The sequence below is a fragment of the Ornithodoros turicata genome, chromosome 1 (assembly GCF_037126465.1).
Source record: "Ornithodoros turicata isolate Travis chromosome 1, ASM3712646v1, whole genome shotgun sequence".
NCBI classification, from domain to species: Eukaryota; Metazoa; Arthropoda; class Arachnida; order Ixodida; family Argasidae; genus Ornithodoros; species Ornithodoros turicata.
The window spans coordinates 53,318,531-53,342,384 of NC_088201.1; the positions used below are offsets into that span (position 1 = coordinate 53,318,531).

At 44.2% G+C, this 23,854-nt stretch overlaps 1 protein-coding gene across 2 annotated transcripts in view; it reads right to left on the reverse strand.

Annotated features, from left to right (window-relative positions):
- LOC135398983 (E3 ubiquitin-protein ligase MARCHF3-like) overlaps positions 1-23,854 on the reverse strand; it is a 90,722-nt gene that overhangs the window by 20,772 nt on the left and 46,096 nt on the right. For both annotated transcript variants that reach the window (XM_064630594.1, XM_064630604.1), the window contains exon 3: positions 1,702-1,928. In XM_064630594.1, coding sequence (XP_064486664.1) covers positions 1,702-1,928 — 227 coding nt within the window. The remainder of the gene's footprint in view (positions 1-1,701; positions 1,929-23,854) is intronic.

Below are 23,854 nucleotides of genomic sequence, written 5' to 3' on the forward strand. Positions count from 1 at the left end.
GAGCACAGTGCCGCCTCATGCGTCGACGATGAGCTTTAACTTGCTTTAACTAAAATGTATCGGGCGATGCTATCACAACTGCCCATATCTTGGGTTGCATTTTCTGTTTTCTGTTAATCTTTTTTCCAGGTCGCAAGAGGCGATAGTGTGCGTCTTCACCCTGTCACATTAGGGGTGAAGGGAAGACGCGTCTCTGGAGGTGCGTAATGAACAAAGTAAATAAAAAAAATGGTTTTCCTTCACGAATTTTTTTGCGGACGACCTACCGAACGGGTTTTTTTTTTAAAAACGGCAATGGGATCAGTGGGCCGAAAAGACAATCCCGCAACTAGACATGGATGATGCATAGACTTGTTGTTCCAGAACAGCCCCTCGTTCAGGACACCACTCACCTCGCCAACCATTTCAGCGACCACAAATCAATACTCATTACGCTTAAACAAATTTGTCTACACACTTTCATCCGATTTCATATCACCACACGCACAGCTGACGCTGAATTTCCCGTTACACGAATCGTAACCGTCCTGTAATTTTTTTTAGGTTGTGGGACACTTGATGTACGCATCCCATCACACCTATCCCACCATGGCTGATTTCATTTGTTCTGTGCTTGTGCAAGGGACCCATCCTCCCGCTCAGAAGTCTTCGATCTGCAGTCACAACAAAATTCTCCAAGTACCTGGCCCCATACAACCTACAAGTTTGGTCTTTTAGTCCAGTCCAAACCTAGTGATGGCAGGATATTTTCAGAGCACTGTTCATACATCATCTAGCGATGCTATTTTTTTAAAATCAGTTTCGAGTTTCAGTGGAAAGAGCAACAATGGTTGGTTCGTTCCTTGTCTATATGCCTATACCTCCGGCAGAGATGATAATAATCTTTGGTTAGGACGAGATCCAGAAATTGTAGCTGCCCGTTTGAAGGGGTTTCCGTGGTAAACGCAAGCCCCCTGCCTTCCCTTTAGAAACAGTCGAGCAAGTCACACGGTGTAACCGGTCCGTGCAAAGCGATTAGAAAGTCGTCGACGTAACGAAAGACTTCAAACAAACAGCACGGGTATTCCGTGGAAAGCGTACTGGACCTAAAGGCACTTTACTTGTCGGCTACCTCTGCGAAGTTTGCATCGGGGTTTGCAGCGGTTCCCAGGTCGCCCCTACACTCAGTGATATTTTCCTCGTCGCGTTGGACAGACAGCTCAAAAGGGCTTTCGACGGTGTGCAAGGAGGAAACTTTATTCCGAGTTTGTTTGTTACGAGTCGATAGTGCTATCAGAAAAAGAATTCAGCATGGTAAAGGACCGCTTCAGTTCAAGACCCTCGCAGACCCGTTTATTGTGCTCCCTAGATGTATGGGTTGAGGGTAGAAGGGTGGTAATATTTGTAGTTTTTTAAGCCCATGTGTTGTGTTAATATAGCGTGTAATATTGCTAGTAAGTACTGTATTATCGTCTGCTGTGTCCTTGACCCTTTTCTGCATTCCCACTGCTTTGGATATGTCTTACCATCAAGCCGAACATTAGGTTCCATTAGGTAATTCGCCCTAGAAAACTGTTACTTACGCGCTACCCTAGAAAACGCGCGCACTTCCAGCAGGTACAGCGCAACTCTACTGACGCTGTTTAAAAGCCATAAAGCGGGACTTGTATCGGGTGCCAGAGCGACGATGCTCGGATTGGTATGGATAGGCATAATACTTACCAGAAGCGATATCCTACAAAGAGAGCCCAGAAGAAAGAAAGGACGACAAGAAATCCTACGGCAACCAGGGCAGGCACAGCAGGTCCCAAAGGAGAGTTGAGATAGCTCAGCGCCTTTAGCCATGCCAGTGTGAAAGCCAGTACGTCTCCGATAGAACCGAATGTGTTCAACATGAAAAATACCGCTTCTTGGCGACGATCACTTGAGACAAGCCACAAAAACATGCTCTGCAAAAAAAAAAAAAAAGACGAAGATTTAAATACAGTACAGAGGAACTCGCTTGTCAAGTATGAAATTCTGCGGAGGTGCACCAGTGTCCATTTCACAGTATGGGAACGCATGAAAATCACAGCAGTGTCTTGTGGAAACGCCGCTCAGTATGACATGTCCCACAAATGCATAATCGGTGGATTTGCCAACTCGTTATTAGATTTAACATCCATTTGAACTTTTGGTCTCATGAGTTGCTTGGTTGTAGCAACTCTAGGTCACCGACTTTCCGGAGTCTTCTACAGAGATGCAGATAAAACTCAATAATTCTGAAACTGGCATACTGCAATGCTAATATGTATTGCACATGTAATACCCATTTCGTGCAATATGTAATATCCATTGCAGGGCAATCCGCTTAAATCGAGTACACAGAAATCTGTTACAGTTGACAGAAAGGAAAGGACGATACTGTTACCACTGCTTTTATTTCCGGTTTATGCGACGTATGGAAGCTGTTAGATATACAGGGTGTCCCAGAAAACGTGTCATTGAATTATAATAACAAAACTACACCACATAGAATCATGCGGTCAACTGCAGTTATTCGTACTAGGTTTTTGCCACCTCCTGATGTGAATGTTATGTAACGTAAGTTTAATTATGTACATTTTTGTGACTGAACTCGGAAAGTGGCCAAGTAAATGTTACTTTTTTACCCTGCCAATGTGAAGAGCGTGCCGAATTTACTCAAATTAATGATAATTGACAGGGATATTGAGGAGTTATTCCATCGGAAAAAATAGCCGAACATCATCATGCTTTATGGAGCACCCAGAGCATAGCACGCGACGATTTTTTTCAGCGCAATCGTTGTCAGTCGGACAAAAGGAGGCTGGAAACCCGGCCCACACCGGGATAGTAGAAACAGATAACACAGGCATGGCTTATGGCATCTGGCTTCCGCTAGGATCATGCCTTCCCTTTCTCAATTTCAGGAACTGTCACTTTTTCTGCCGTCACTCTGTGTGCTGGGTTTCCAACCTCCTTTCATTGGACTTACAGCGATTGCGCTCAAAAAGTCGTCGCGCGCTTGCTCGGGGTGCTCCGAAGAGCGTGATGTTCGGCTATTGTTTTCGATGGGAAAACTCCTCGATATCCCTGTCAATTATCATGAATTTTGAGTAAATTCGGCACGCTCTTCACATTGGTGGGGTAAAAAAGTGACATTTACTTGGGAAATTTCCGAGCTCAGTTCGCGAAAATTTACATAATTAAACTTACGTTACATGACATTCACATCAGGAGGTGGCAGAAACCTAGTAGGAACAAATGCCGTTGACCGCATAATTTTAGGTGGCGTAGTTTCTTTTTTCTTTTTTCATTCAATGACACGGTTTCTGGGACACCCTGTACTCAAACCCTAAACGCTGTTTCGCAATGCTACGAACATAGTCCACCAACATTGCGCACGCGACCACGCTTACACACAGCTGCATGACGGCATAGGACGTGCACATGTCTAAGCGGTACACACTGCGAGGCACATCATTAAACCTTTCATATAACTACAGTCATGTCTCGATTATCCGGACACCTCGGGAGTCGTCTCTTTTCGTCCGGATAACGAATTTCTGGATAACCGAACCAAGCAAATTTCCGGGAAAACCCGAAAAATTTGGGAGACATCCTTATAGCTCCAGAAAAGGGAGCAAGGAAAAGATGGATACTTCAAAAACCCATACGAAGTGAGCTGTTCGAAATTAGTAGGCACGCGTGTGACATGATTTTTGTTCGGAGCCACGGTACCCGCTGCATCACCCTACTGTTCAAAGAAGGGTAATGTCCCAGAAAGTTGGTCACGCGCACATGTTTTTGTCTTTTTGCAAATGTCTTTGGCATAGGCCAAAAGAGAGGAGATGCTTTCGGACGGCCTGGACATTGACGTTCACATGTAGATCAATTGCGCACGGTGGATACAGGGCACCTCTTCTTACCGCGTATCGTCTACCATCTCTACCGTGTGCTCGCACACACACCAAAAGGGAGTGACATCTGAAGAAATTGGGTCAAACAGTACAGAATGCCCCAGTGAGATGTGACCCTTTTCCGGAATAATGCGAACACAGCACATGCCAGCAACAGAGTACGTTGACACTTTTCCGTATAAGCGAATCAGAACGACCTAGGTCCTGGAAGATTGGTCGCCGTGCCTGCTGTCCGGATACGGATAACGAATTCCGGATAACCGAGACAAAATCCAATGGTAGCAGGTTCGTTCCCTGTAATGTAGTCTGGATAACGAGTTTTCCGGATATCTGAACACCGGATAAGCGAGACATGACTGTATATATCTCCAGCAATGTGGTAGCATATGGCTTAACGCGATGAAACTCCTTAGTTATTTTCAGCGGAATAAAGTGTTGTTGCTGTTCCGATTCCTGGTAGCGGTGTAGCAGCGGATGGTAGATGGTATACAGGGTGTCCCAGCTAAATGCGACCATATTTTTTCAAAATATATCTATCACTTTTTCCGAGATGAAATCCATTGCAATATAGCATATGCAGAAGGGCACTCCATAGGAGGGCATTAGCAGACTACTAAGGCAATTGGTTAATTAAAGGGGCCGTAAACAGGCCACTAAACATTTCTGAAATAATGATACCCCATGAAAGAACGCAGATCATAATACCCAAATATACATTTCGTTCGGCTCGTGCCAGCACATTGACCCATATAACTGCTTTCAAAGATGAGTAACCAGCGAACCTCTTTCCACCACGCATACGTCACATGGCTACGTAGCGTTTTGCCGTCCAATCGGGGGGCCGAGCTGCGCACATGACGTTTCAAATTACCAGCCAATAAACATACTTCGTTATCAGCTGTGAGTCGAAGCGCTCAGTTTGTTTGTGTGAAACGACGTTTTGCGGTCCGTGGTTCCGAAATTCAACGTCATGACATCTTCAACATCTCTGGCTGGCGCAAACGTCAACAGTTGGTCTGCTATCACATGACGCGATTCGAACCCGGGTTCCTCCCAGTCACAACGTGACATGGCCAGCACGCTATCCACTGTACCACGCGAGCTGGTGACGCGATGCTGCGTGGCTCAAACCAAAGTACAGCAGCCCAGTTGTCGGAACCATTCGAAGATGACGAAGATGTTCCATCGCACACCTACCTAAGATTCCGGAACTCTAGTCCCGGATATTCATTCGCGCTCGTGGTGTGCTACAGCCCAGAAAACGTAGTGCGCGTATGATACCTAAATAAAACGCATTTCTTTTTCAGTTTGAGGCTGTAACTGTTTGGATTTTGAATAGAAGATGATTCACATTCATCTAGTCCAATTCCGCATTTGAAATAAAATCATACGTGGAACACTAAATCGTAATTGGTGAGGAAAGCGCTACGTCAAAATGACGTAAAGTTAGAGCGCGGGGCGGAGCTAAAATGCGAAAGAGTGCAGTGAATATTTCATCCGTATGCAAGCGCCTTTTGTTTTTGAGCGTTAGTAATTGCAAGGAGTTTTCACTGCATAAGTTTCAATAATATAACACAAAGGAATGTGTACCTTTTGTAGTGTTTACGGCCCCTTTAACTTTCAATAATTACCTTTTAATTATAAAAGCTACGAAGCTTTATTTTGTTCATTGCGCATCTTCGAAGGCGCGTCTTTCCTTCACCCCCAGTGTGAGAGAGCGAAAGAGCACAGTGCCGCCTCATACGGCGAAGATGAGCTTTAACTTGCGGAAACAAAACAAAAACAAATGTATCGGGTGACTCTATCGGAGCAGCCCTTATCTTGGGTTGCATTTTCTGTTTCCTTTTAATCTTTTTCCAGGACACAAGAGGCTTTAGTGTGCTCTTTCATCGTCTCGTATTGGGGGTGAAAAAAAGACGCGTCCCTAGAGATGCACAATGAACAAAATAAGGAAAAAAATGGTGTTCCTTCACGAATTTTTTGCGAACGATCTATCGAACAGATTTTTATTCTGAAAACGGTTTTGGTATCAAGTGACCAAAGAGATCAGATGATCTCATTGGAACAACTTCGTAGCTTTTATAATTAAAAAGTTAGAAAATTAATTACCGCTAATTTATTGACAAGGGGCGATGAAAAAATATTTTTGGATAGACCACACAACTGCCAAGTGTTACAGTTGGTTCCATTTGTGTAGAGCACTCCGTTTTTTTTCTTTAGCCCTTGACCCTTTTTCGGTGGGACACCCTGTATAGTACGGATGTGCCAACCGAATCCGCGAATCCTCGAATCCTAGGCAGGAATTCGAGATTCGGGATTCCGAATCCCACTGCCCAAAACGGCGAATCGAATCTTTCGAATCCACCAACCACGTTTGTTTGTTTATTTTTCAAACTGGCGCCTCCGGAGTCCGCCGAAAGCCTCATTGGCCGACGCGTGTTTTCTTGTTTGTTTGTTTACATTGCTCTGGACTGAAGGAGTTCAGGCAGGAACTGTTACATTACATGTTTAAAAGTAACCTTGTTTTGCTTTTGGTTGTTGCTTAGTTTTATGGGAATAATCCAGACTCGAGAATTTATGGTTTTCTTGTAGTCGACGAACAACATATTAAATAAATTACGTTTAAGAAGAACTATATGGGTATATTTTCTCCTGAAACTGAAGCATTATTTAATTTGTTTTTCATTAAACAAAGTTGTCATATTCTGCTTCAAAACATTTTTCACTAGACGTTTTTGTTTTTTTTTTCCTGGCTTCTTAAACTCGTTTTAAAGAAAGGATCCGAAAGATTCGAGATTCGTAAGATTCGTGGATTCGTAGCACCTTCCTTGGATTCGGATTCGGATTCGAAAAATGTTGGATTCGTCCCATCTCTAGTATACAGGGTGGTCCACCAACCTTGATAGAAATTCATAGTAAAAAACGTAGGCCCCGGATTGACTTGCGGTCAAGAGATTATTTTCTGCCAATAACTTTTACCACATATTGGTAACATTTTTATTTCATTTCAATTGACGGAAAGTTAATTTCTTGAATTGAAATTTGAATTGAAAATTGAAAATTGAATTGAAATGAAACTTGAAATTTCCCAAGGCAACCTAACGTTTTGTTTGCGGAAATGGGTTCCCCGTGGTCATTTTACTCAGTATAGCACGTAATCCCACTCGTAATGCAATGGCAATTGCCGAAATAAATTCGCCGAATATGAGCCCTTGGCTCCGCCTCTTTTTTGACTGCTCGTAGTTTGAGCGCAAAGCTGCGAAGAAAGGAGGTTACATTGACACGACACGCGAGTGGGGAAAGGGCGCTTCTTCACCTGAAAGCGCCAGCCTCCCACCTTATTTTAAGGCTCTCTGAATGTCTACTTTTCTTCCGAGTTTTCGTGGATTTTTCTTGCACGCACTCTCCCGCATTTGAAAACAGTTGCACAATAATGAGAGCTCACACAAGCGAAATGTTTTCTAAACCCAACCGAGTGCAAGCAAACTATGAAACAAACATTTAGATTCAGCCATCCAAAGCAAGAAGGATAACGCAGCCAGCGACAGGCTCATTCGCAAAATGCAACAGAAAGACCTATATGTAACCTTCGTGATATAGTGCTCTATGCACTGGAAAGAAAGAGCTCCAATTTTACGTTCCCGACGCCTTTCCAACGAAGTGAGGCACCGAGACATCGACCTCTCGACTTAGCGTGTTAGAGAAAGTGCTCTCAGACAAACACATTTCTCAAGTTTCGAATTCGCCGACGACTGCACTGTGGCTAAGCCCCCCACCGCTGCTGACAGAAAGCCTTCGTTAGGTAGAAAGGCCGTGTTTTGTGGGAAGCCTTTTGGATGGGCCATGGATTGGGGATTGTGACGCCGCTTACATTTCGCGTCTTTTTTTCGTTGTGTGCACAGCATGGACTGTAATACACGACCCGGTCGAGATATGTTCTAATATCATGGCAGCGATTTTGAGATGACTGCGAAGCAATTAATAAGGAGAGACAGATCTTGCGATGTGAGACGTCTGATAATAGTTTAGATGAAGATTGAAGACCTCCTTGTGATTTTGCTCGGTGGAACTCGATGTAACATTATAGAAAGCTGAAGAAAAACTAGAAAAGTGGCCAAAAACATTAGTTCCTGTTCAGTTATTTCATTCCCCGCATCACCACCAGCATTGGGGTAGCGCATCGCCCCGTGCCGATGAAACTCCCCATTCATCATCTGAAAATAAAGTTGTTGTTGTTTCCTGTTTAGTTAGAGGACAGGGATCAGGAGAAGATATGAACGAAAGCTTCGTTTCCCGCTCTTTGATCACGCATCTCGTCGTGGCGTAAAAGCAAACAAGAGACGTCGAGCTACCAAGAAGCGGCCACGAAACGACTGCAGATCTGTGTAAGTTTTATGAATTCATTTCTTGAGAAATGCCACAAAAACCGGACAGCATTGTTAATGCCAAGTTCAACCGCCCACACAATACAGAGCGCCGCAAGAGACGGTGTCAGCACCCTCAAACAAGCCCTCATTTTATTTTATTTCTACTGAACAACCGCAATAGTTGGTGCTTCTTGGGCATGTCGCTGCGTAGACGATTATGTATCTGTGTATAACGTCACTTAGTGCACTTCATGGGCCCTAACGCCAGAAACATGTGAATGATGTGTCTTGCGCTTCCCATTTACAACACTAGAAGGGCAAACCCGTCGTGAAGTCCTATATTATAAATACACTGTACATTCTACGGGGCTCTTAAAGGAGCATGGAAGGGACTTGGAACATACATTTGTTTACCGCATCATATGAGGATACCAGCTTTAAGAAACATCACGCAAAATCATTCGTGACATATATTTTAATAAAAAAGCTCAGAGATCGGCAGGGATGCCGGTTTTGGGGTTGAGTTACACGGCCAGGCGGACGTCCTCCACCAGACAGTATGTAGCTTCTAGATGACTCATTACCTAAAATTTACTAATCAACTATTTAATGACGGGACTTAGGATGAAAGCAAGCGTTCAGTGTGATAGACAATCTTTGATGAAAGCCATTCCACCTTCTAAAAAGTGAGCGCGTGTGTCATAATATCCATCGCCGAACGTTGCTATGCAAATGAGGCGAAAACGAAACTGTTCGCCTGAGACGTGCGTGTCATTGGCCCCCGCAGCCTTATCTGAGCCGCAAAGCGGTTGACCTCACCAGCAGATCAGCAGGTGCTCCAATCATCTCCATTGCTCCAAACTACGTGGCCCTCTGACGTGAACTGAACCCTCTTTTTCCCCGCGCATCTAGTTTGCGCGCTTTCGCTACATTTGCATAGCAATATTCGGCAATGGATATTTCAATGTACGCGCTCGCATCTGGATTTTTAGAACGTGGAATGACTTTCATCAAGGATTGTCTCTCACTCTGAAGGCCCACTTTCACCCTGAGTCCCCTAATTAAAGAGTTGATTACCAAATTTAAATTAATTAGTCATTTAGTAGTCGTGTACTGTCTTCGCTGGGACGTCTGCCTTGACGTGTAACTCAACTGCAAAAACGGCACCTCTGCCGATCTCATAGCTTTTCTTATAAAAAATCTGTAATGAATATAAAAAAAACTGTATACAAAAAACGCATGCAATGGAAATGGAAAGCTGTCACCGCTACGCACAGCTACACACGCACAGAAATAGAAGTCAGGTAGAAAAATTCACATGACCATTGAAACATAGCTCTGTACCCTCGATGACAGTGCCAAGAGTACATGATTACTGAGGAAGTTGCCACCGGCTCCCACGGATAACGATTATTACACCCGTTAATGGATTGCCTCTGATCACACTGTACGTCGTTCGTGCATCTAGACGCGACACGTATGAATATATCTAGCCCGGACGAGCCTATAGCCGGATCTAGCCCGGTTTGATATGTAATGGTAGATGGTAACTACATGTAATTAAACTACTAGTTAAACTACCTGATTGGAGTTAGAAAGTAGGTATCAACTACTTGCAGAAATGTAGTGGCAACTACTAGTTAGACTACTATTTCGAGTAGTTAACTACAGTAGTTAGGTTACTGCAGGCGTCAACTACTTCCGATTTTGCTTTGAAAGCTATACGGCCCGATTGTGCACTCTAAATAATTTTACACCTTAAAGGGTGTAAAAGAACATGTGCATGGCGAGCACCTTTTAAGGTGTAACAGAACACCCTCAAGAAATCAAGGGTGTAATTGTATGGAAGGGTGTAATGTAACCCGCAAACCATAGAAGAGGCAGCTGGAAATTATTACACCTTCACTGCGAAAATAGAGTGTTTCTAGTTTTTACAGAAGGCACATGCTTGGTACTTTGGAGTGTCATTGTGGCTATCTTGGCATCCCTCTTCGATCACAGCCATGCAAAATATTCTTTAAAAACCCAAGAACATACTTTTGTCAACCTGAACTTGTAATACTTTCCAGGTATACTACTCAGCTGTACCCTGTGTGAAGCAAAAATAGGACATTGCAGACACATGTTGCACAGCACACATGTTATAGGTGATTGATGTGGGTATACGCGGGCATCATACATATCAGACACAATCACAGGAAGTGAATAGTTATGCTATTATTCGGTTGACATTATGCCATGCAGCATACATATCCTACATTACGTAGGCATGAAGGTATTCAAACCTATCACTTAATACAGCTTTATCACATAGTAGTAATTTTATATTTTCCAGTCATCTAACCTTGAGGGGTTAGATGACAGTGTACCAAATGTTGAGTAACAGTGCATTTGGTCTTTATATCACAACTTGTATCACAAGCTTAAGTTCTGTGTACCACAAGCACTCCAACACTGTACAGGAACAGGAATACATTTAGCCAGTGTAATGGAGCCTGTCCCACCTCCAAATACACCCTCTGTTGCACCCTCATCACACCCTCCCGACAATGTCTCATAAAAGGGTGTAATTCACCTATAGTTACACCCTCGAAAATTTTCAAGCCAAGGTTCTAGGGTGTAAAATAGGTGTAATACATGAGAATACACCAATTTTACACCTTAAAAGGAGTGAAAATATTTAGAGTGTGCTTCCGACTTTTACCTTGAGCTACTTGTTTGATGAGAACGGAGGTGCATGTGTACTAAATATTCACTTTCAATGCTCGTCTAGTGAATCCTCATTTGCATGAATTTCCATTGAAACCGCATAGGATGGCTACATGATCGATCATTGTGGCTAAGCGAAAATATTTTGCGGTCCACAGTGGCACAATCGGCACCCACCACTTCAAGCTTTGGAAGCTTTCACTGGAAGCTTTCACTCCATAGAAAATATTTCCGCAGCAAGCTCTTTTGTCAGCGCATAATATAAAAGAGACAGACAGTGGATTTAACGACAGTATGTGAATTAAGCGACGTAGGCACAAGAGTATATGTAAAATATCATTATCACTGCTTGTGATTCATATTTAGGTGTCCAAGAACACTACAAGGGATTGGTGTTGATGGACAACGTTAAGTAGTTATAGATGTAGTTAAAATACATTGCAGTAGTTAAAGAAGTAATTGAACCACCAGCTAAACCACTCCATCGCGAACTAGTTAGTAGCCATCACTGCTAAATAGAGACGGCATGCATTGCTTTTCTCTAACCTGCACGTCGTCTCTTTGGAATGCTTAGCGTTATCCGGTCGCACAGTTCATGTGCATCTTAATGCACTTGAACTTCAAGGTGAAAAAGTTTCACACTGTTGGGGTCAAGTCAGCATCTTTCCTTTTACGATGGATGAACTGTTGAGAGCACTGGGAATAGAAAATGCATGTTGGAAATGAGCAATGCTATTGATGTCACGTTACAGAGTTCACCAATAACGGGTAGTCTTTCATGGCCTTTCCGTTCAAGGAATACCCCATAGTTCACAGTGTTGCCGCGTGCCTGGGACCGATGATTAACTTTACTTATACTTCTTCTAACTCAGGTCGGTCCGGATAACTGAAGCATAAGTACAGGTATTTTCGACTTTGGTTCCCTGGAATTCTCGTCAGAGTCCGAAGCTAAAGTCCGGATAAACGAGAACAAAATACATGGGGAGAAATCCGTTCCCGGTATTTTTGTCTGGGTACCGCGGGATCCGGATAAATGAAGTCCGGATAAACGGGGCTCGACTGTAATACATTCTCGGAAATAACGATACCGCTCTACGAATCGTATGTTCCGCTACCCTTAGAAGCACTCTCTTAGAAGCACACTTCGAAAGCGCATTTTCCCTTCACTGGAAATAAAGGCATGCCTGAAAAGGTATTACCTCTGGATGTGGCGTATAAGCCTGACGTTATAACCATCTAGTGACTTTCTATCATTTCATGATATGAGAATAGAGCGTATCGTTCGAGCTCGATTGGAAGCTAAAGTCCATCTCGTCTTAGAGTTCCGAAGAGGCTCTTAGACAAGGTTATGTGCAGAACTGAAGCACGAATCCTGTTCACGGAGATTTCGTCGGGGAGCAGCTAAACAACGTGTATTGGCCTCGTATAGTATTGAGACTGTTAGAGGTTAGACAAATTATTTCTCGCAGTACTTTTGTGACATATCCTGTTTGCCAGAACTCTAATTGGTCATTGGAGCTCCTCCTCGCAAAAAAAAAAAAACGCAAAGATAAAAGAAAAAGAAATTTGAAAGATCAGCCAGTGTGGAACCACCACACCGGGATCATGACCAGACGTACAAAACCCAAAACAATTCAATTGAGCACACACATACGTTCAAGAGGGGCAGAAAGGCTGAAAGGACACGCAAAGGCAGGAAAGCTCGTTGACCCGTTTACCTAGCAGCCTTCCGGAATATGTTATAATTCCTCCACCGGGATCACACCGCTGTACATCTCGAATTTCAGAACTGAGTTCGTACCTCAATCATGAAAACTGTGGTTTTAGCCATGTAATCGATATACATACATCTTCCACGGCTATCTAGCGGCTTTATTATTTCGCTACTCCCTTTCGACATCGCAAGAATATCGCGGGACGCACTCTCCTTCGCCATAATATATTAGACTGTTACAGACATGGCGCCGAAGAAAGGACGCGTTCCTCCACTCGTCCCTCCCGCGGTGACAGCAGTCCAAGATGTCAAGGTTACATTACTACGGATCTTTCTTGCGCATGGACGTGTACGGAAGAGAATCTGCGAGCTTGACAAAAAAAGAAAAAAGAAAGATACAGAAAAAGGACAAATTCGTCAATCATATGGTGGACAGTAACGAGCCGAGAAAAGCGCACACAAACACACCACTCCATGCAATGCCTGGCAACAACGAAAGAAGGCAGTGATGGAAAATGAGACAGTGGCGAACCCACGCTCCTTGACGGTCAGCTAAGGGGGCCACCGACTGGCACTTCACACCTGCACGACTCGGTGTGGTACAGTTGCGCTTGTCCGTTTGTGTATGCTCGCCTCGGCTCATTCTTGTCCATCATGTTCGCAAGGTGCCGCCTGCCTCGTCGTGTGTATGTGAGAGTTGTTATGCGAAGTGTAGGAGAGGGCTGTGAATGTAGTGAGTTCTCGTCCTGACTGTTTAAGTCCTGGTTAGCCGTCGGAAGACGTGTCAACGTGGTGTAGTCGTCAGCACAGTTGACCGATAATTAGGAGGGCAGATCGTGCTCTCTGGCTTTTTCGACGAATGCATTCGGCATGGTCTTGCAGATCTCGCCATGTAGGTCTTGCCAGGTCACTTGCTGAGGAGGACGGTCCAGCTCAGATCATGAATGGGAATCGCACAGCTTCTCTAATAGGGACTGCTTGTGTTCGAGGCAGTTTTTCGGGATCGCACTCAAGACGTTTAAAAACTGCTGCCGCCGAAACTGTTTCAACTCGAGACACCGCAGTACAGATGTCTTACAGGGTTAAAACACTGCCTTGTGATTAGTTTGGTGATGAGCATGGAAACAAGAAACCTTAGGAAATGCTTTTGTCTAATGGTCGTCATTCTTAGCTACCGACTGCTGACAGAAAACTGTTGAAACTGACTCATTTGCGCAAGGCTGAGTCGTCGTTTTTTTTTTTTTTTTTTGTCTTATTATCACTGCGAGAATGTCAACTCAGCAAGTCTGAGAATGTCAAAGAGATGTTCAAGGGATCGTGTATAGCGAAGCAACGAGTCAAGGGTGTGGTGGTGCAACCTCGAAGCGAACTACTTTCTAAGGCTGTGCAGATGGTAATTCGAAATCCGAAGCGAATAGTTACGTACCTGCAGTGAATACGAAGCGAATAGTGTTGATACACAAGTGAATACGGGGGGGGGGGGGGGGGCAGCGACGCAGAGTTGGGAAGAGAAATCGAAGTCTGCCTGCTCTTGTAATGGCGGCATGTTTCACATCTTTGGGGAAAGGGGAGGGGAGAAAGAGTGGAGATCGGTGATTGTGAATGCACTACAAAACTGCTGCTAGTCCAAGGTGGAAGCCGAGATAGCCGAGGTAGGTTCCGTCAAGAACTTTGCGCCGGCTGCTTTTGACCATTTTGGGATGTCTGTAGACGAGTGCATAGAGATGCCAACAATTTTCATACTTCAGCAGAGATTCTCCATTTCACTGTGGTGCTTTGTGCAGGGAAGCAGAAGGTGAGACATGCCTGATGGTTCCCCACAAGCTGCAATTCGGCGAGCCTTCTCTTCCAATCTTATTGAGGAAAAACGGCGTGATGGCACTGCCCCTTCGAAGGCGGTGGGCAAGTGTGGCTTTATGTCTAGGAAGTCCTTTGGTGGGACAAGGTGGAGCATATCGTATGGAAGAGCTGCTGCCTGACGAGGGGCCGCGAGGACGTAGTTTTTTATTGCTTTGCGCGTAGCGGGGGGCTCCTCGGGAGCTGGGACACTTCCTTCAAGTAAATATGCGGATGCGGCGAGGTTATCCGCCGCTTCTTTCCCTGCTATGCCAACATGTGATGGTACCCACTGTAGAATGTAGATGTATAATGTACTGTTGTTCTTCCAGCTGATATAAGTTATCCCGAACCTACCTGGCTACTTACTAGTAGTGAGTTCAATGCGAAGAAGAGCGGAACAAGAGTCGTTCAGAATGACCACTGGTTGCGGAGGAAGACTATCCAGTCGCCTGAGGGCGTGTTGAGTGGCTATGTGTTCAGCGGTTGCCGAAGAGACCTGGTCGATGACGCGACCGTTCCGTGATATATTAAGAGCAGGAATGCAGTACGCCACTGTACTTATTTCGGATCTGGGGCGGACGGAGCCATCCGTGAAAACCTTAACGTGGTTAGTAAAGTTGACGCATAATGTAAAACCCCGAGACTACGGAACACGAAGGGACAGACACAACAGGAAGTCTCAAACAGTCTCTGAGTCTCTCACGAAGTCTCTGTTGAGACTTCGTGTTGTGTCTGTCCCTTGGTGTTCCCTAGTCTCGGGGTTTTACATTATGCATGATATTTACCTCGCTTCCTTCCTAGCCATTTTTTCATAGTAAAGTTTGTTTCCACTAAGTCACAAGCAATGGCAGCAGGCGGTCAAACTGACCCAGAAGCAGCTTCTCTGTCGCAGCCAGACGGAGGGGGAAGGCTCCGGCTTCTCTGTAAATCTCCCTCTCATTTGCTGCCTGTGGGAGGAGGCAGTCCTGAGGCCCATAGGCGCCGACTGCGGGGGGGGGGGGGGGGGGAGGGGGGGCTTGCCCCCCCCCCCCGGGAACATGAACTAGGAGGGGGCGCCGCCTCCCCCGGGAAGTCCGGCTAAGAGACTGACACCAACCTTTGGGGTGGCGCCCCGGGTCAAAAGAGCGAAGAGGCACCAACCCCAAAAATGCATCTTGCAATTTGTAAAATATGTATCCGCCCACCATACTCATTATCACAGTAGAAGGTGAGGCGAAGAAACACAGAGGATGACACAACACATAGCCTGAATTTCGCCCAAAGCAATCAGATCAATGAAACGAAGCAGTCGAAAGGGTACCAGCAGCTGCCAGTGAGGTGTAACGGTAGGATCTTCGGAACGCATATCCGTTGGGAGCGGGTTCAACTCCCGCTGCTCCATTTCATTGACCACATTCATAATATTGCGCGCATTTCGGGACAAACGCCAAGGATTGAATGCTTATTTGGTTCCTTTTGCACTCAGTTTTCAAAGGCGTAATGCCTTCAGTTGTGCACATGTTCACCTGTTTACGTTCTCTCTCTTTTTTCTTTTTTTCTGTTCTTCCTTCCTCTTCTTTCTATACCAGTTCTGCATACATCATAGGATCCCGCCACAGTGTGTGATTCTTCAGCTTTAGTTTTGTGTTCTTCATTTTTCTTTTCCTTTTCTTTCCTTCTTTTTGACAAGGATGCAACCCGAGACAGGGAAATAAACAACAGACAACAATTTTCTCAGACACAGCAACAAAATTTAATAGCAAAACCGTCATTATATACACAACAACCTCCGGAGAGGGGGTATGGGCACAAAGGAGGGCTTGCTGACGCAATGTCCACGTGCAGCTATCTCTAAAGATTCCCTGAGTAACCTCCGCCACAAGTTCCTTTCTTTACACAAAACTTCGGTTTCAGAGAAAATCGGTTGGCAATTGTTGCATTCACGTACATGGGCTACGAGTTCACTGGAAATGTGATTCTTCCCCGTATTTAGGTTATGCTCTTGCAGCCTATGATTCAAGCACCTCTTTGTTTGCCCCACATAGCATAGACCACAACTAAAAGGAATACAGTACACCACTCCGCTGGAACAAGGTACGAAGGGCTTTTTGTGCGTGACGGTACAGCTTTGCGATTGGGACAAAAAAGGCGTCAGTCTGGATAACTTGTAAGCATTAGTGAACACTACCCTTATGCCATAGTCTTTTGCGACTGCCAAAATATTATGAGACACAAAGTGGAAATAGGGAATAGATACTGTATGGTCGAAAGAAGGCTCTGTTGATGATTGATTATTGGGGGGTCTCATCATCTTGCGCAAATGAATTAGAGCACGCTTGGCTAGAATGTGTTGTTCGTACCCAGCCTGTATCAAACGGAAACATTGTTGCTGCAGACTGTACGTAACGTGGTGGACACAACTTTTCGAGATGGCAGAATTAAAGAGGTTGGAAACTATGCCAAATTTGACTATTTTGGAGTGAGAGCTGCGTTGAGGTAAAAGAGGCTTTGCGTTGTCTTTTCCATAATACCAACAGAGGCCTCTTTCGGCAATCAGGGTGAGATCCAAAAATTTCAGTCTATGCTCTGTGGGATGTTCAATAGAAAAAGTTAGTTCCGGAGCGAAAGACGTGATCTTACTCGATAAAAGCTCGGCCGTCAAGGACGAAAGATCGGTTAGGACAATGATATCGTCAACATACCGCCGTATACACATCGGGTTGCATCCTTGTCATCATGAACCAGCTTGTCTGCGCCCTCTCTCTGTTGTCGATTTTCCTTCTTTTTGTTTTCTTTTGCTTTCTTCTTTTCTTTGCCTGTTTTGTCTTCCCCCTTTCACTTTGTTTTTGGAATAACAAGCCGACATCCATCTGGCTTACCTTTCCTTTCTTTTTTTCTTAATAAACATATCCCTCCCCCCTCGCCAGAGTACTTACTTCGTGGTGCGCCCTTGTACATATATCCCCCCCGCTGCCCCTCCCGGGAAAATGGAAACTCTCCGCCTCTGCTGAGGCCGCTCCCGTAAATGCTTTCTACCACTTGCATCCTTGATTCGCTGGGGAGGGAAGCGAATATGGAGCGAATAGTTATGTAAGTGAACCGATCACGTATTAGCAGGTACCAGTGCTACATGCACCTCGATATTCGACTCAAGCAGAACTGAGTTCGTTTTATACCCTAGCTGCTTGAGTCTATTTTTTTTATTTTTTTATTTTTTGTGGTGGTGGGGTAGGGGGTGGGGGCTGATGAGTGCAGCTTCGGAATATATTATGTACCTATATGTATGTATGTATGTATGTATGTATATATTGTACCAAAATCTGTCTGTTGTACTGAACTTCTGCTGTTATGTTCCGGTGACCTCGAACAAAATCCCGGCCCTCCAATAACAAGGTCTAACGAGGAAGTACTGACAATACTATTGACTGTACAACAGGGACAGGAAAGCTTAGAACAGTGAAAGCTTCGCAGTCGGCGACCTAACAGGCCCTAATATCGCTCACCAGCAAAGTAACCGCTATTGAACATGAAATCGCTAATGTACGCGCGATTGCCTCCGAGCTTACATCAGTCCAGTCTAGGGTGAATGATCTTTCTGGGTCAGTCAATAACTTGAACGTCCGCCTTAATGACCTTGAAAACCGCTCTCGTCGCAATAATTTGGTATTTTACGGCTTTCCTGACTCGCCTTCGGAGACTTGGGCTCGAATCTGAGAATATAGTCGTCTCTGCTTGTAGCACGCACTTGAAAATGACTATTGCTTCATCTGACATTGAACGCGTCCACCGCATTGGTCAGCACAACAGCACTAAAAATCGTCCCATAATTGTTAAGTTTACTTCAACTAAGATAAAGTTCACAATCTTATCTCAGGGCTCTGCCCTGCGCGCTGCCAAGATTAGTGTCTCTCAGGATTTTTCTTCATCTACCATTATGGCTAGGCGGAAACTTGTTGAACATGGTCGCTTACTCGGTGTTTCATTCAAACTGCGCTTCGACAAAGTTGTACCCAACAATAAGTGTTTAGTCTATGACCATGTGACGGGCACTGTGCGTGAGGTACCATCGTAACTAGGCACTTTCTGTGGTCAGCCGCGTTCCCAGGTAACCGAGACCTCAATCTTATTCACCAACGTTAGAAGCGTGTTGCCTAAACGTGATGAGTTGTATAGCCTTATAAATGACTGTTGTAGCGATATTTTTGTATTAACTGAAACTTGGCTGACAACTGATATTGATGATTCTGAAATCTTGCCTTCTTGTAACGATGTTGTTATTTATCGTTGTGATCGTACTGACCGTCGGGGTGGTGGCGTACTTATTGGTATTAGAAACACATTCCAGTCAATTCGTGTTGACACAGGTCCCTCCCTACTTGAAATGTGTTGGATATCCACCAAGCTAGGGCTTAGTGATATATTGATAGGAGTGTTGTATCGGCCACCTGGTTGTGTGACTCTTTTTTCTGAGATGCTTGCATCACTTTCCGGGCGCTTTCAGCAACATAATATGATCATCTTGGGTGATTTTAATTACCCCGGAATAGATTGGGCTATCCCCTGTGGTGGTACAAGGGAGGAAAGCAACTTTGTAGATATGTGTCTAAAGTTTGGCCTCACCCAGCTGGTTTCCGAACCGACACGAATAATCTCATCCACATCTTATATTATCGATCTCGTCCTCACAACAGATCCTGCGGTTTTTGGTGATCTTCTGTATCCGATATCCCTCAGCCATCATAGGGTTGTCATTGCTCCTCTTTGCTTTTCTTCTAAGCGTCCAAAGAGTAAAAGCAGAACAATTAGCTGTATGACAAGGCCAACTTTGATAAAATCAACGAGGAGCTGGCATTGTTTTTCTCATCTTTCTCAGCATCTTTCAGCTGCTATTCCATTCATCATAACTGGGAAAAATAAAATTATTCAGCTTATAGAGTATTTCGTCCCCTCTTGTACAGTAAGGGGTACTCGTACGCAGCCCTGGTATACGTCGGAACTTAAAAAAATGAGTAACAAGAAAAAGCGGCTCTTCAGACAAGCGAAAAGACGCGAAGAAGTATTTGCTCTTTACCGCAACTGTGCCAAGATACTCAGAGAGACCGCACTGAATGCGAAACGTAGTTTCTATGCAAAAGATATTCCTAACATGCTTACAATTAATCCAAAGAAATCCTGTTGTGTTATTAACCCCAAGTCAAACCAGGCGTTTTCTCTGAAAGATGCTGATGGTTCAGTTGTTCCCGATTTGGTTTCCTGGAACATTTTTAATAATGCATTCGCTAGTGTTTTTGTTGACGATTCTCATTTTCAACCATCATTGTCGCGGCGTACCAACTTCCTCCTATGTGTCCAATTAATATCACGCCTAATGGTATTGAGAATGTCATTGAAATTATGAAGCTGTCATCCGCCTGTGGCCTTGATTGCATCAATGTTAAAATGTTAAAGAACACAAAGGCAATCTCATCCCAATACTTATCTCTAATTTTTTCTCAATCTCTTACCTCCGGTATTGTTCCTAGGCGTTTGTCAAAGAGTGTTCCACTCTTTAAGAAAGGCGATAAGCTGGATCCTCTGAATTATCGTCCGATAGCTTTAACTAGTGTCCCATGCCCAAAATCCTTGCACATATAATCTTCTCGCGTGTCTCCACCCACCTCGAGTCAAATAACTTTTTTCACCGTAACAAACACGGCTTTCGAAAGGGCTACTCATGTGACACCCAATTATCTTGCTTCATACATGACATTCAGTTTAACTTAGACAATAACATTCGCACGGACGCCATATTTTTAGATTTCTCCAAAGCATTCGATACTGTCATTCACCCAGGTCTTCTTTATAAGTTATCGCTACTTAACATCCCCTTGTTTTTAGCTGGTTCAAAAATTACCTCCACGACCGTTACCAAATAACGCTGGTAAATGATGCCCTCTCTTCTCCATTACCTGTGTTGTCCGGCGTACCCCAAGGGTCAGTACTTGGACCACTTCTCTTCCTAACCTTTATTAACGATCTTCCTAATTCCCTCTCTTCAAATATTCGCCCCTTCGCAGATGATTGTGTTCTCTACCGCAGCACATCTTCCGTTACTGATCAGCTAGCCCTTCAACATGACCTTGATCTCATTTCCGCGTGGTTTTCTAACTGGAAGCTTTCTCTTAATACGTCTAAATGTTCGCAGGTTTCTTTATTGCGTTCTAGACAACCTTCTAACGCTCTTTACACCTTAAAGGAGTACAAAGGGCCATCCAAAAAAATTTCAGATTAAGACATCTGATGAAAGTGTGTGTGTCATTATACCGAATAGCGCGAAAGGTTTTGATGTGTGCAATTTGTTTCCCAGAAAAAAAACAAAAAAACACATAAACATGGCTCCGCGCGTTCACCCTTAACTCGCCACTCCAGCTATAACGAGGATGAGGAGGTATGATGCCACGTCACCGATGACGGTATAAGGAGAACTCGTTCTGGTTCGCCGGTCAGTCGGGGTCAGCGCCTTGTCCCTTTGCCGCCGTAAACCTGTTTTGCCAGTTCCCCAGATAATTGGGGATAGAAGGAGCGGCCGCAGCATTACCGAGCAAGGAGAAAGGCTTTATCAGAACCCCGAACAGCCGAGTAGCAGACGACAGCGGAGTAGCAGACAACATTTCTATAGGCCAATCAGCGAGCGTTCTCCTTATAGCGTCAGCGCGAGGTTGTTCCAGGAAGATCACAGGCTGGTACTGCTCTTCACCACCGTTGCGCACGGTCGCTTTTTGCTGCGTATTTTAAATTCAATTTCTGCGATAATTATGACTGTGGTGTAAATTACTTCGCATGGTGCATCTTACTGGCCTACTTAACAGTTTTATAGGAAGAAAACTGGGTGTTAAAAATGACTTCTGTACTACTTTAAATAATTGTCCTATTTCTAAATCTGACTCATATAAATACCTAGGGATTCATCTAGTTTCGAATCTTAGTTGGACGACTCACTTTAATGCAATTCTCAAAGAAGCTAACCGTAAACTTGGATTCCTACGCTGTAATTTAAAGCTTGCGCCACCATCTCTTAAAAGACTAGCATACACTACCCTTATTCGTCCTAAATTAGAGTACACTTCCTCTATCTGGGATCCACATTTACTTACACTAAATAGCTTACTAGAATCTTTCCTAAACCGTGCCGCACGGTTCATATCTAATGTCTATTACTATCCTTCTAGCATTTCATCAATCAAGCTATCTCTAGACCTTCCTGATCTTGTGTTACGCCGGAAGTTTCTACGACTTTGTTTCTTTCACAACACATTTTTACGACCGAATTTCATCACACCTGCTTCCTATACATCGCCGAGACATGACCACATTCTTAAAGTTGAACGTTTTCTATGCAACACTGACCAATTTTCTCGTACATTTTTTCCGTGCACATCCAACGAGTGGAACTGTCTTCCTCAGAACATTGTCATAATTAACGATTTTATTGTATTCAAGCGAGAACTAGCCAATTTCCTGTGTATTTAATATTTCCGTGTTATTTATTTTTCTACTTGTGTAAACTTTTATCTTCGCTTACACCCCTCATGTAATGCCCCAATGGGGCGCCTTGAGGTACTACCATAAATAAATAAATAAATAAATGTTTGGAAGAGAATTCCAGAATTCCATGTTCTATTCCCTACGCTGCCCGAACCTCATCAGTATCTTCACCACTGAAAAGGATGGGAGCATCATCTGCGTACAGTACAAACCTCCTCTCAGAGCATAACTCAATAATGCCATTCACTTAGGGATTAAACGGAAGGGGACGCAACACACTTGACTGCAGCACGCCATGCCTAACAGGTCTTAGAGATTATTTAAACTTACACAATAACATACTGCGACCTATTGCGAGTGGCCCTGAAGCATAGCTACACTGCGCGTACACCCTAGTAGTGAAGTTTTTGTGGTTACACAATATGATTTATCGAGTCAAAGGCTTTGGAGTCATCGACAAAGATTTCTAGCATAAACAGCTTGTTGTGCCCTCAACTATTATTCCCTTACTTTTTAAGGGTCCGATTTCAGTGGACATAAATTTACAAAACACAAACAGAGCAGGCGTTACAAATGCCGATCAAGAAAACTGATCATTCTTGTGTAAATATTTTTAAGTGCTTTAGAGAAACCCGGTAATATTGATATACCGGGTGTTTCATGAAGGTCCCCGGCTCAATAATTCGTGAACAGGTGGTGATATCGAGGAACTTTCTTTTTCGTAAAGATCCTTCAGACATCAGCCAAGAACTGAGCAGTTAACGACTCCTTTGGATGCGCTCATTAATTAAATAAAAATCCCAACTTTAAAATTTTACTTCGGACACATTCCGAACCTGTTTTTACGTATCGGGACCTTCAGCGAAACACATATCTCGAGAAAATCGGCTTCGACACCTATAGTCATTTTGTTTTGGTACTTCATTGTTTCGGTTTACATATTTCTTGCACGGACTAGCGTAATAATGGGCTCTTTCGCTGAACTATCCGACACTAGATTACACGTTCATCCGCTCTGTTCTCGCGCGGGGGTGCAAGCGCTTGTAATCATCGCGGTATAAGCGCACCGCCGCACCTACCCATACAACGCGCACGCGTTGCCAGCAAAGGTAAACAAGGAGACGGGACGGCATAACTTAGTAATTCATAAGTTCACCCGTGGCTGTTGCTTGCCTTCCGCCACCCCCGCGTGCGAAACGAGCCAATGAATAATCTAACGTCGGACAGTTGAGCGAATGTGCACGCGGTTACGCTACTCCGCGCCAGAAATAAACTGAAACAAACAAAGTAACTAAAAAAAAACAAAAAAAAAACAATGAGTGTCAAAACCGTTTATTCCTTTTTCTTTTTCTGCAATATCTTCCGCTGAAGGTCCGGATACGTGACATAGAGGTTCTGAAAGCGTCTGAAGAAAATTTTAAAAGTTAAAATGTGCAAATGAGCCGTTCACCGCTCAACTCTTGACCTTGATCCTTGTCCCAAGGATCTGTACGAAACAGAAACTTTTCGATAGCGCCACCTGTTTACGAAATATAACGCCGGGGGACCTCCGTGAAACACCCAGTATAGCGGTAGTTGCACATTATGTGAACACTGCCACCCTGACGTATCAGATATACTTTACCTGCCGGCCTCGGTAGCTCAGTGTAGAACATGTTGACTTGCTGAGCTCATCAAGATCGTCGGTTCAATCCCGAGCCACCGAGGATGGTAGCAATGTGGGGGAGTTAAACATTGCTTTCAGCACCATGTGTCGGAGATTTCCGGCGCACGTAAAAAGAACCCCAGGTGGTCGAAATTATCCGCAGTCCTATACCCTGTGG